Raw genomic sequence first — 14,827 nt, 5'->3', positions numbered from 1 at the left:
AAAAATAAACATATTTATAACTAGTTTAGGTAGTTTGAGAGGTAGGCTAATTAAAATAGCTAAGGGTGATGATCTGACTTGAAGTGTGTGTTTTGCTCCTCCCGCTGTGATGCAGCACACACAGGAGTTGCGTGGAGCTGCGTGGAGCTGCGTGGAGCTGCGTGTCTCCGTCCTGTCAGATTAGACTTCACTCGCGTTTATGTCCATATCGAGATAAAGATAAATAATCAGAATTCAGTGTGCAGTTTACTTTTGCGGGGGTGAGCAGCAGAGGTGGGGGGAGGCAGGGCTATTGCGTCATCATTATCACAAAATGATCGTATAGAGGCGATCACACGGAGCCGTATGACCCCCCAGAGCGCTCCGTTCCCAGATCTATCCACCTTTGGACCCGTTATCGTTTGCGGGGTCCGTTTCTATCGTTTAGTTACGGCCTCGTGTGGCAAAAAGGGCTATATGCAAGAGAAATATGCGGATACAACCCGTTTTCGTCCTCGTGGGGCACCAGCCTTTGCTTAAGTCACTGGCTTCTGATTGGATACACCACCAATAAAACTGCTTTGAAATCTCTCTAGAAAAGCCTCCTCATCAACTTCCTTTCCAATTACATGAGGCAGGAATGGTTTAGTCATGGTCTGCCATTTTGCCCCCTTTTCCACCAATGTTTTTTGTCTGGAGCCGCAAAACATATTTGATAGCTTATAAAGTTGTGTATATCATAGACAAAAAGTTATTTTGCATTTATTACATTGTAGAAAACGGTTTACCTCAATTTACATTACATTACATTATTACATGTTACTTGTTAGACACTTTATTCCAAAGCGACTTACATACTCAATACTGTGGACAATCCCCACAGGAGCAGTTTGGGGTGAAGTGTCTTACCCAGGGACACAACGACATGTGTTTCTGCAGTGGGGTTTGAACCTGTGTGAAAACACACAGGCCTACTTTAAAATAAATTAACACAGCACTTGGGGAGTCCTCTGCACATTTGAAGAAAATGAATATAATTAAAATGGGCCCACTTTGAAATAAATAAAACATATAGCTGCACCCTAAAAAGAGTTTACTGATTGAATAGAGAGGCGAAGTCCCGCCCATCTACTTCCGACCCATGGGACCTTATTTCAGAAAAAGTATGTATTGAAGTCAATGGGGAGAGAAAGATTATCTTTCGATCCCGTTTGAATTGTGCCACGAATTACACATATGATGTGTGTCAATCTTAAAAAAATCATGTCCATGTCAAAAAAGTCACAGTTTGTCGTAAAACTGTTGAAATATAAGACTATGAAAAATACGCAACTAGAAAGACTACAAATCCCAGAATCCCGGTCCCGCATGCTGGCTCTTACAGAACCGACTAACTCCCCTTGTGTGTATGTACAGCTCTCAACATGCCCAGACTTGTAGTGATTTTCACCTCTTTTAATACTTTTCGCCTCATTCTGAAAGAAAGAAGTGAAATGTGCCAACGTGACGGCCATCTTGGTGTGTGGTGCGAGACGGGAGATGTAGGTCATTGAGCGGTTTCACACAAAAAAAGTGTTACGACACATTTTTATTTTTTTGACTTGCAAAATTATCTTTTAAATTGACAAACAACATATGTGTAATTCGTGGCACAATTCAAACGGGATCGAAAGATAATCTTTCACTCTCCGTTGACTTCAATATATACTTTTTCCGAAATAAGGTCCCATGGAGGTCCCCCGGAAAGGGAGGGACTTCGCCTCTCTATAGTTTGCTCATCGATCGTCAGGTCACCTGCAAGAAAAGGGGACCGTAGCAGGATATGACGCATATTTTAGTTGACCAAATTAAAACCGTTTTATTTATTTATTTATGTGTCACAGTATCACCTCAAAATACAAGATACGAAACATTTTCAACCGTGCAACAAAATAGAAATAGTCCTACAAATATCTTTATTTTATTTCCTTCTTATTTTTGTCTAAGCTCAAGGGAGTCAGAGCAGAGGGCTTAAAGAGCCGCATGCGGCTCTGGAGCCGCGGGTTGCCGACCCCTGGTTTAGTTGAATCAAACATGAAGCAGAAAAACAAATGTGTGTGTTTGCATGTATGTTTGATAAATAAAGATGAACGCTTATTGTTTTGTGTTTTCTTTAATCACAGTCAATACAACCCTTCCCCTAAAGATACCATCCCGCATGTTTTGTAGATAAGACTGAAGCATTTCAAACAGGATGTATGGAACTTGCATGTCAAACAGGACGATTTTCTTTTCTTTGACAATGTTTCATATGTCGCAGGTTCCCCGTTCGGTCACTCAGGAGGCACTGATGTGAAATGGAAATCACTGATATCAAACGTATTAAGTTTGATATCAATGTCTAGGAGATCTCTTGAACACCAATCGTGTCAAAGTCAAACAGCCACAGAGTGCATATGGGAAGTAAAAAGCCCACAGATACTTTCCATAACTGGGTTACCAGCAGCTGTCTCTTTGACATGCGATGAAATGTGTAAAACAAGATATTTGTACTGCTTCTATCACTTATTTTTCTTTTTGAGGCACTTCACTATTTTCCACATTGTAGACATATGTTTATTTTTCATGACAACACCCTTTTATTCCAAGATTAGGGCAAGTGTGATACTGTGTGTTCCTTTAAATCATCTCACAATGGTATAACCTTTAAAGTTCACAGGTTTTGCCATTGTGGGGTAATTATCTCTTCAAAAATGGACCACAAGCTTGATCACGCAGCAACGTCTATGTTCTTGGGAGGCAGAATGACAGGTTATAGTGCTGTTTTGATATTCGAGCCGGAGGAATGCCTACAGATACAGTGATCCCTCTGTCTGAAGAGGAAGCTTCATATATGAGGTAAGACTGCTTACAGCTATGAAACAATGTCTGAAACAGATTAAAAGACATTTTCCTCAGCTTGATTCATGTTCCTTTCAGCCCGCCAAGGTGTTACACCTCACAACAGAAAGGGGAAGAGAGCATAAAAGATGTGCAAATGCACTCTTGCATGAGTCATATAAAACAAAGAAAGAACTCATATTGTGTCAGTTGTTGAAGCCTCCAGTGTCGACTGACAGACATTTTAGTTTTCTTATCAGCTTTCCGACATCTTTTGCTACATTGTTCTTCTGTAGATCAAGATTGATGTGCAAGACAGTGTAAAGATCCAACATGAGGAAAATTACACCAGAAAGAAAGAAACTCTCTTGGTCTGCGGTTTCTGCAGACATTTTCTGATTGTTCCAGCTTGTCCTCATATCTGCTCAGGTTTCACTGCAAGGCTTGTCAATCCCTCCCAGGACTTCAAACACACCACTGAATCCTTCACCTGCACCTTCACTCAAGCCTTCACACCTTGCCGAAAACCTGCAGCACAAGTAGAGAGATAGCAAATTACCCGTAATTACCTAGATTCGAGCTCAACATAACAAAGACACTTTCTTTGCTGTTGTGTTATTATTGGAACATCGCATTGGAGCTAGCTCTCTCTAATCAAAGCTGACATTTTTCCGATGTGCAGTTATCTGCTGTGCAGCACTGAGGACTTCATCTGTGCCTGATTCTTTGTTCTAGTGCTGAGCATAAAAGCAAATAGAAAAACGACCAGAGAAATGTCTGAAAAAGACACTCTTCAAATGTTCCTGCAAATCTAAATAAACTTCAGAGAAATAGACTCCACATGTGTTTTCTTTTTAAAGAGATACATGCACCGGATGGGAAGACAATGACAAAACTTGGCTCTACACGCCTGTTTCTATCCAGAGAATCACAGCTAATAACAGCACAAGACAATGCCTTTCACATGCTTGCTTTTCATTCCACTCTCATGCCTGCCATTAGTTGTTCTCATTATTCTTCACTGTGTCTTAAAGCAAAGTGAAAACAGATTTGGAAGGCAATAAAAAGTTACCCAATCACTTAGATCTCAAGCGCTGTGTGAAATCCATTTATCCCTGATCATTATGACAGTATTTTTCTGTCTGTATCGATAGTGATTTCCTTTCTCCCTGCAGCAGCCTTGTGTCTCCAATGATGGCGCTGAGCACAGCACAGCCAGCACAGTCCCACGGAGTGCAAGCAAAGGAGGAAATCAATAGAGAAAATATTGCTGCAGGCTCACACATTTTTATCTTGCTTTGAACGAGTCAGCTTTAATTTAGCTTTGATCTCAATTTGCTGCTTTTGGGATAGCTTGGCTGCACATTGAACCAGGAGGAATAAGCTTCCACACAGGCTTTCTTACAAAAGACCCTTTCAAAAGAGGCCTTTATTTTGCCTATATGTGTCAGGGTCCATTACTGGTTTACAAGGAATAAAGATACAAGGATTCAAAAACAACTGATACTGCAGGACACGGACAAACTGGTGCACTTCCCGCATGCAGACAGTTTGCCAACTGCACTTTATCTATTCTAGTCAGGGAGGATTTACAGCCAAGCAGAGCAAATGTTGGACAATGTTAGCGAGGGGCCACAATAAAGAGATCCTTAGTGTTGCTGTCAGAAACGGCTCACTGTTGTTGTGGGGTAACAGGTTGACATGATACACAGCTGGCATTGTTCTCACTGCTCTTCCACACCACTCTTCTCCCCCACACATCATTAGAACTGACACACCAAAGGCATGGCGATATTATAGGCTCACCTAAGGTCTGCTAAAGATGTCTGCCCTTCCCTCGTCCTTTTTCTAAACCACTACATTCTTAGGAGTGGAGTTGTTTGGGAATTTGTTTCTCTTTTATAAAGCAGAAACAAAAGGGTATAGGATAAATGACCGGGCAGAGAAAAGAACAGCGCCTTGCTGGGGAGAAAGGGAAGGGTCTAATCTAATTTAGTTTGGAGGAGGATGAGTGTGTGTGTGGGTGTGTGCACATGTGTGTGTGCGCACATGTGCACAGTGTGAGGGGACTGTGGGAATGGGACAGGAGGGCTGCGCTGTTGAATGGAGCCTCCAGAGCCAGAAGCAGTGGGGAGTCTCCCCAGACGGGCTGATTCCAGGCCGGCCACTCAAAGAGGGATTAGACCAGAAGAAGCCTTCCTGATTAGCAATTCACACTCAAGTGCCCCCACGAGGACCTTGGGTAATAATATTGCCATCAGCGTCCTTCACCGATGCAGGCAATCAAATGTTTTCTCCGTTTTTTCCTTGTTTTTTAATCTATAATGTTTACTAATCGCGCTCATGTTTTAAAGAACTTTGCAGAATCAGCTCTTGCAAACATGTCTACTGGGTCTAACGTGACTTTCTATGACAAAAATGCAAGCAGTTGACTGTAACGGTTCATTGCTTCGTCTCAAGCTGCTGAACTTCAACAACCCTCTTTCTCCTCCACCACTCCTTCCTCCCTTCCTCTTCTCTCTGCTGTTAAACGACCACCACATGAAAGAGTATGATGTAAGAACACCCCACTAAGCTAATATTGCTGTTTCAAAGCAGCCTCAACCCAGATGTTATTGGGCTTCATAACAAACAAAATTCATTATGTTGCTGTTTATTGCAGATTGGCTCACAGCTTCTAGAGTCATATAAAAGTCCACCATATTTATAATTATACTAATCTACTCCATGAACACTTACAATAACGCAATGACTTTCCCTTATCAACCACAATACACAATGAATGAGGTCAGCGAGTTAACCTTCAGCTGATGGCACGCTTACCATAATAATAGTATTAAAACAAGGCAGGTTTTATTGGAGCAAAGTGAAAAGAAGAGTGAAACAAATTAGTGCTCATTAATAAGTTACTTTATTGAACTATTTAATCCATATGAGCAAAGAATACTGCCGGCTTTGATGTTGACAGGGCTCTTCAATTATTAATTGCTTGATTCATATGCGTTTCCTCAAAACGTCTGACCCTTTACTAAATTCGGCACTGTTATTAGAGCTCCAGCATTTCAAACGGGACAGAAAAATAGCACGTGTGATATTAAGTAGAATTATCTTTGCTTGCAGTTGCAAAAAATATATTTTAAAGTGGCGAAGAACAGACTTTTGCTTCGATAACCACTGTCTTTACTGTCCCTGTTCAGATGTTTTACCATTATCTTTCTTTCTTTGGCACCAACCTCTTCACAAAATGTGGAGTGGCAATAAGAGAGAAAATAACAGATTATGTTGGTAAATAGGATCATCCAGAGCTAAACGCTGAATGTGTGCGATCAGGAGGGAGAACAGGATCCTTGGACAATGTGCAGGGCATGTGGACAAATAGTCTCACCTCCAACTGAGTGTGTTGTTTCTTCTCATTGTGCTCTCTGAAAGAGAAGAGGAGGGCCTTGCTTAAGAAGATTATAGCACTACCCCACCCGTACGTTTAATCAACATGCCCTTTCAACGCAGACAACAATGCCAAACATGTCTAAAACGTCCCCCATCTCTCCCATAGCATACCTCACATGTTGGAACAGCATGTGAGTCATCTAACCTCAGCAATTAGGAGAAACTACTGTGATTACTCTTACTGATACAGAGTTGGTGTAGGCAGATCATGTTTCCCATCAAAGCACTGATGGCGTCAATTTCAGAAATGTCACCATCATAGTGCCGTGTTTGATACCAATCTAATTTCAGGCAACGCAAACAAAATTGTATTAGCTTCAACTCATTTTTACTGATCAAAATTCCCCGAAGAATCCAAGGAGCTTTGCTTCCTCACCCTTCATTTCTTTCATCCATGGTTAAATATGTAAATAAAATGTCTAAAGTCATTCTTCAAAGGGGAACAAAAGAAAAAAGGGGGCTGAGGGGAAAGACAGCCATAAAATTCCTCCGATTCTCCATAACATTAGCCAGAGGGGGGCCAGCTTCCAGCCAGAGCCTAGCAGCAGGGGAGCGAGCGCGCTCCATAGAATCACACATCGCAAATCCCACACACAAAAAAAATAAAATATCTTTTCAGCTTCAGCCATCAAAGGCCCCCCCCCTCCCTTTCACTTTATTAGTTACAGAATTATCTCACAGTTGCTGATTTCTCAGAGATGGAGCTGCACTGCTTTTTCTTCAACACACTGTGGTGGTTGCAAAGATGAGATAAAGTTGCTGTGTGTGAGAGTGTGTTTGTGTGTGATGCACTTGTGTGAGTAGAAGTAAGCTATAGAATCGAGCTGTATATGAAACAGGAGGTGGTAGATGGGAAAAAATCATAAAGGAGACAGTAGCTGCTGAGGCTATACGTATGCTAAAGACTGAACAGGCCTGATTCCTCCCATTTTCTTCTCATTTTCAAAGAGATATCATCAACAATCTTAAAAGAGTGGGAGGCAGGAGGAAAGACAGGAGTGAGAACAGAACAAAGGCGATGAATTACAACAAACCAGTAGACTGTGTCTTCTTATTAGACTCTGTGACAGTATTATCTTGTCAGCCTTATTACACCAAAGGCGGCGATAATAGGGCCAGATAGTTGCTTTAAAATATGCCAGACAGGGTTTCCTGGAAGCGTGATGATCAGTAAATGGAGAGCATAACTAGCCTTGGATCTGTGAACACATTGATATTACATTATTCTTCTTCACATTAAAGCTGTCATCTCTTTTTGTTCTACTTCTACATCAACTACATAATAAAAGGTCTAGTGGAGGGAGGGCCAGAGCAGGCATGTCAGCTGTTGTCCTTGTCTTTGTGAGGGGTCAGAATAAATCAAATGCATGCTGCTTCACATCTGGGCTTTTTTGACAAAGGAAAATGTTTTGCATATCATTATGAATTTCCCACAAAACAGATTTTAACATAACACAAATGATTGCCAGTTTAAAAGAATGGTATACATTAGGAAAATAAAATAGTGTGCAAGCTAAATCCATTGTTACAAACCCATTAGCCTTGGCATTTTTTTTATATAATCCGATGAGCATAGATGTTTTTTCCCTTGAATTTAGACCAAACCCTTTCAAATGTTAACAGCTGGATAAGGGGAATGGAGAAGCACATGTGCTGCATAGGAGGAGGGTATTGTGTTCATAAGTGTATTCATACCCTATATTTATGCTCCTGCTGCACACACTGAGCGCTAACAGCTGAAATGCCACCACTGAGATATGCTGTGCTTAAACCATTTAGGCACGCTGGTGCCAGGTTTCTCATCTTGCTCGGACACATTTCTCAAATACTTTTAAAAGCACTTTGGTGACTCTTGTAAAAATGGACCTAAAGCACTCCTGTTTACTTGTGATCAGTATTTCACCCTTGATGAAGACCATGGCCAGGCTGGAGTATAAATCTTACCACCACACACTTTTTACAATGTAATGTGAGTGAGGTCTGGAGGATCTCACACACATAAAGAAAGGCAGAAGGCCTCATAACCTTTACTCTCTCAGCCACTCAGATCCTCCACTGGAAGATGCAATATAAAACCAAGATGGAGTTCTTACTCACTGTAACTACAATACATCATCAAGGTATACTTGTGCCGTTTATTGCAGCAGACTATGTGTCGATGTGTCGTATTCGGTTTATTTTATGACATAGGTTACTTTTGTGCTGCTGTGTCTTGCATAGGCTAGCTTTCTACAGGAATTGTTTCGCTTTAATAGGCTAATAAAAGCCCCTCCATCTTTTGATTTTCTTGGGCACTTATCCTGTTCAGGGTCACAGGGGGTTGGAGCCTTACCCCTGCAAAACACAGGATGTATGCCGGACAGTTTACCATAGGGCTAAGACACATATTGAGGATAACACATCCATACTGATGGGCAAATGGTCATTTGACTTGGTGTATGAGAGGCAGGCATAGCGCAGGAAGTAAAAACATGGGGTAAATGCAAAAAAAAATCCACTGATTCAATGTGCAATCATAACAAATTATCTCAAAAGAAAATAAACTGGAAGCTGAACTAAAGCTTTATACACTTCCCACCCAACAGTGGTGGTTTCGGTTTCTCTGCATGAGAACAATAGCCTTTGGCACAGTGCTTTATGAATGCTGTTGAGCAATATGATTCATTACTTTATTTACTTAACCAATTAAAGAAATATCTTTCTCCAATGTGTGAGAAAGATCCAAAGGAATTCAACCTTCGTATTTGTTTGCTGTACTACTTCCTTCACTTAAAAAAAGCAGGAAATGAATGCAAGTGTTTGTCCTCCTGCGTTCAACAATGTCGACGAACAAAAACTGAGAACAGAATAAAGCCATTGTTTTAAACTGTTTACATACATAATCTTGTTGTTATGTCATTAACACTAAGCAAGGTGAGTGTATTCACACACATAACTTATGTGTGTGAATAAACTCACCTTGCTTAGTGAGGCATCAATGATGCATATTCTATTGAGTTTAGTTACAAAACGTTATCTGCACAAAACTGCATTTTGATCACATGATATTGAAAGCTCTGGTTTCCAATCATATTTCTAAACTAGGAAATTGGCAAGGATAATTAATTTGGGCATACAGGAAGTTGTCATTGATAGAAGATGGCATGTAAGTACAGTTAGTAAATGTACTCAACTTCTGGACTTAAGGACGTATTTGAGGTATGTGCCTGACTTGAATTATAACATTTTACACCACTGTGTTCTTAAACTCATGAAAACATAAAACATAAAATGTATGAAGAAGATCAAATCAGTTCCACTGCAAACAGTTGAGGCATTAAAATGCTGCTCATGTTAATACACGAAAAAATATTACTTGACCATATTAATGTAACCTAACACTTTGAACAGGGGGCATTCTGCACAATAAATACTCCTTAAATACTTAAAGTATATTTTGTGCTGCGGTACATTTTCATTTTGCATAATTTTTCTACTTGTAATGCCATTTTTTTTACATTATGTTAACACCCTTATTATTACTTTTTCTACACTGGTCAATGTGAAAGTCTCTGGGGAACAGCATCATCTCTGCTCTTAGATCCATGCATGTACAGTCAAGATTTAGCAGTGAAGAAGCGACATCATGAATTTAGTTTTCCTCTGGATTATTGTTTCGCTTAAAGTATTCTTAGTTTAATTTAATGGCAAATCTATGTTGATTGGACAATTTAGCCCATCTCGGACCTTCTATTCAAAGAAAGAGGTTGCATTGTTCCAAAACACAGGAAATGTGTAATTATAAAAAAAAAAATAAGCATGGATTGCACAAGTAAAAACGGTGAATTTTTTTTGTTAGTTTAGCCTGCTCGTAAGGGGATGTGAAATGCTTTTGCAATTGCAATCAAAGTGGCGAAAAAATAATAGTACAAACCTGCCCTGCAGTTACATGTACGAAACATCAGTTGTAACCAAAACTGTGGTTCTGGTGCGCACTGCGAGGCATATTATGCACATGTTGGGGATTCTCATAAAATTGTGTCTCTGTCCTGTTATAGTGGAAGTTTTCAGTTGAGCACAAACAAACAGAAAGAAGGAAGTTTGCTGCGAGCCTTTGAAACTGCTGTAATGAACAGGCTGTTCCGCACGATTTGAAAATAATCCGCGTGTCAGTGTCATCTTTCTTATGCAAAGTAGCTGTCTTTGAAGGCGGATCTTTTGGCAGGTTAGACCGGGACGGAGGCTCTGACCAGCTCAGACGAGCGCTGCCACCAAACGCATCAACTGCCTGCTTACGGGAGGAGCGTAATCCTGCGTTTCTGGGACACATTTATTAAGATCACAGAGGATATTTATTTTACAAATTTTGCTGACTTCTTCGCTGTTACTGGTGCCTTGTGAGCAGCGGCTTAAAGGACTAGAGGAAATTATTTGTTGTGTGTTTTCCCCAAGTTGTCGCACAAGGACTGAAATCGCACTGCTGCTCAGACTGATACTCCGGAAAAAGTGACATGAAACGTGAGGACAGATGAGTGAGTATTTTGGGAACAAGAAAAGGACAAATCGGAAAGCATTTCAATTCTCTTTTACTCACAGTAGACTGATATGCACCGTGTAAAAGACTGAAGAAGTATCTCCAACACTTCAGCCACAGACTGAGCGCTTGAAAGCATGGACCTAAACGCACGCGTCTTCCAGCGAGAAAACATTTTCGGACCACAGTTGGATTTTTTTTTGTATTGAACTCTTGCAAGCCTGAAATGTGGAAACGAGGATCTTGCACCAGATAGTTCTGTAAGTTATTTGTCACATTTGTCTAACACAAACAGCAGCCAGGTTTCATCACTGATTTTTTAATGAGAGAAACCTGTGTGATGTGTTAGTGGTGAACAGTTGGCCTATATTTTCTTTAATTCAAGAGAGGGAAAATGCTTTCAACTGCTAAACTGAGCCTCATCTGTGTGCTGCTGGTCCTGAGGAGCAGTGGGGGGTCAGCCATTAGCTCAATAGACCCCGACTGGTCAGGAGAGGGGAGATGTCAACACATCAGCATCCCCCAGTGTAAAGACATTGGCTACAACATGACCCGCATGCCAAATCTCATGGGCCACGATGACCAAAAAGAGGCAGCGATAAAGCTGCAGGAGTTTGCGACGCTGATACAGTTTGGATGCCACAGTCATCTCAAATTTTTCCTGTGTTCACTGTACGCTCCCATGTGCACGGAGCAGGTGTCCAACCCCATCCCAGCATGCCGAGTTATGTGTGAGCAGGTAAAGGTAAAATGCTCACCCATCTTGGAACAATTCAACTTCCCCTGGCCCGACTCCCTGGACTGCTCCCGGCTGCCAACCAAAAATGACCCAAACAACCTCTGCATGGAGGCGCCCAACAACGGCTCAGATGAACCTCCCAAAGTCTCTCACACCCAGCCTCCAGACTACAGGCCACAGCGGCCTCTGAGCGGGCAGGATGTGCACTTAAAGGACAGCATCAGCAAGCAGACATGCAGCAATCCTGGCAAGTTTCACTATGTGGAGAAAAGTGAGTCATGTGCCCCCAAATGCTACCCCAAAGTGGACGTGTACTGGAGTCAGGGGGACAAGCAGTTCTCTCTGGTGTGGATTGCCATCTGGTCCATCCTCTGCTTTGTCTCCAGCGCCTTCACTGTGCTCACTTTCCTCATAGACCCGCAGCGCTTCAAATACCCTGAGAGGCCGATCATCTTCCTCTCCATGTCCTACTGTGTTTACTCTGTGGGTTACCTAGTAAGACTTTTTGTAGGAGCTGATAGAATAGCCTGTGACAGAGACAATGGGGTCCAGTATATTATCCAGGAGGGTCTGGAGAGCACCGGCTGCACCATTGTCTTTCTTATCCTGTATTATTTTGGCATGGCCAGCTCTCTCTGGTGGGTTATCCTGACCCTCACATGGTTCTTGGCTGCAGGGAAGAAGTGGGGTCACGAAGCCATCGAGGCCAACAGCAGCTACTTCCACCTGGCAGCGTGGGCCATCCCGGCTGTGAAGACAATCATGATCCTGGTGATGAGGAAAGTGGCGGGGGATGAGCTGACGGGCATCTGCTACGTGGGCAGCATGGATGTCAAAGCTCTCACAGGCTTTGTGCTTATTCCTCTCTCCTGCTACCTTATTATTGGCACTTCATTCCTGCTGTCTGGCTTTGTTGCCCTCTTCCACATCCGTAAGATCATGAAAACAGAAGGAGAGAACACAGACAAGCTTGAGAAACTGATGGTTCGCATCGGGGTCTTCTCCGTGCTCTACACCGTCCCGGCCACCTGCGTCATCGCCTGCTATTTCTACGAGAGGCTCAACATGGACTACTGGCGCATCATGGCAGCGGAGCAGAAATGTGTTAACAGCAGCGGGCCGGAGTCGGACGAGTGCGTCATGAAGACTTCCATCCCCGCCGTTGAGATCTTCATGGTGAAGATATTCATGCTGCTGGTGGTGGGCATCACTAGCGGCATGTGGATCTGGACCTCAAAGACACTGCAGTCATGGCAGAACGTGTTTAGCAGGAAGCTAAAGAAGAGGACAAGCAGGAAGGCTGCCAGTGTGTTCACCAGCAGCAGGCCTTACATCAAACCTCACCCATCTCTCAAAGGGCACAGTACAAAATATGAGCCTACACGGCCCCCTCCAACATGTGTATGAGCTAGCTCTCTTTGTTTAAACCCAAACATACTTGTAAAGCCCTTAACTAAATGAGACTATGTAATCAGAGTGCCATCAAAAGAATCAAGGTTCATGTTTTATTTATGTTAACTGCGTTAAAAATAATGCAACATGGGTTTTTTTGTTTGTCTTGAGCCATCTCATGCAACAAGAGCTGCCTTTCTTTGAGGAAAAAAACGTATTCTTCTGGATTCACTTAAGGAACTTGGTAAAGAGAAAAAAATCTTAATTTCCCAAGACAAAAAGAGTGGAATATACCATTTGGATGTGCCATGGGGTCACTTGAATAATGCGCAATAGATGTTTTCCTTACAGGCAAAAAAGACACTTATACTGTTAGTGACAGACTACAGACAATGACAGGACCCCACAGACTATGGAGGCATATGGTCAGAAGGATAAGTGTTGTGTTTGGAGGCTTTTTAATGGAAATACATGTTTGAACTGGAGTGAGAGCAGCTGTTGAAAAGACCTTTCTGAACTGCCCATTATGAGGAAAACCCATGTCATAAATTAATCAAGCACTCATTATTGAAAAGTTATTTGTACATGCAGTTATGTTTCCCATATTTTTTCTTTGCCGTTTTAAAGCACAAGGGAACATTTGTATATATTTCAAAAAACTTCAGATTTTATAGAAAAATTAATAAAACGTTCTAGTTTTAAATGTTTGTAATGCCGTATTTTTGTGTTAAAATGTTGTTGATTTTCTATCTAATGGAGTGAGTCTCTATGTTAATACAGCCGCATAAAGCTTGTATTTTTTACTATTGCAGCACTTGTACTTTTTGCTACCCACAGTTTCGTAGCAATCAATTTAATACATCGTAAAAATTCAAATAATTTTCCTCAATTTGTGAATGTTATTGAATGTCATAGCTGGGTTTTAACATTATGTTTGTTACTAAGAATATCTTTAAATATAATTTACGGAGATGCAGATGTTTACCTGATCAAAAGGGGACAAAACTAACTTTTTACTATAACAATAATATTAAAGACCAGTTCAGATCAGCTTATAAATGTTGTACATGCACTGTATATTGTTGCTATAGGAAAAATGTGCACTTTTACATATAAAAAAGGCTTGTTACCATGCTTGACACATTGGTTTATAAGTCAGCACACGCAGAAAGCACAAAAAGCGGAATCCCTCTTCTTGTTTTTAAATGTTTGTAAGGAAATATTGGCAAATGAATGTTAATGCCCAGTGGCTTGACAACTAACAGTGAAGCAAAAACAGGACAAACTTAGTAAAAGGGAGTGTCCAGGGTCTCCCATTTGCTGTTTAAATTCAGGCCTCAAAGTCACAAATACATATAGTTTCATATTATTGTTTAAAATGACAATGTAAATTATATTCACTTTTTGTTTAATGGCTATTAGTTTTGCACACTTTGATGAGAAGAAGCACCTTAAAACTGTGCAGAATTACTACACAAATTAACACTTTTATAGTGTGTTTTGTTAACTAAAATGTCAAATTTGATATAGCTGTGGTTTACATGAGAGTGACTTGAATGTTTTTTTTTATTTCCCCCACTGCCTCAGCTGAAGTGGATATACACCTTCATTGTAGCCCCCACTTTCCCTCTCTTGCTCTCTCTCTCTGTGTTGCATGTGCCGGTGCGTATCAATGAAGGGGTTATACAATAATCCAGCTCTCATTCAGGACAGGATTAGACCGTTTGAAGGGGTTTGACTTTGAAAAGGGGATCGCAGCAAACCAAAAATACAAAATATCTGTCATCTCTTCTCTTCTTATCAGCACGGCATAGTGACATTTCTAAAGACACATCTGGCCTGGATTTGAAGAAGTTACATATTGACTGAAGCGGCTTTGTTAAGCATGAGCAAACTGA

At 41.2% G+C, this 14,827-nt stretch overlaps 1 protein-coding gene across 1 annotated transcript; it reads left to right on the top strand.

Annotated features, from left to right (window-relative positions):
* Window positions 1–10,516: 10,516 nt before the first annotated feature.
* fzd10 (frizzled class receptor 10) lies at window positions 10,517–14,063 on the top strand. Its single transcript, XM_034118681.1, has one exon. The coding sequence runs from the start codon at window positions 11,193–11,195 to the stop codon at window positions 12,942–12,944; it is 1,752 nt and encodes a 583-aa protein (XP_033974572.1). The 5' UTR covers window positions 10,517–11,192; the 3' UTR covers window positions 12,945–14,063.
* Window positions 14,064–14,827: the final 764 nt, after the last annotated feature.

Source organism: Trematomus bernacchii, unplaced genomic scaffold (assembly GCF_902827165.1).
Source record: "Trematomus bernacchii unplaced genomic scaffold, fTreBer1.1, whole genome shotgun sequence".
Lineage (NCBI taxonomy): Eukaryota > Metazoa > Chordata > Actinopteri > Perciformes > Nototheniidae > Trematomus > Trematomus bernacchii.
Note: the sequence above shows the minus strand (reverse complement) of the source record. Positions and strands in the feature narration are given on the sequence as shown.

Coding starts and splice junctions, on each gene's coding strand:
- fzd10 (XM_034118681.1), top strand. CDS start 11,193: ATGCTTTCAACTGCTAAACTGAGCCTCATCTGTGTGCTGCTGGTCCTG.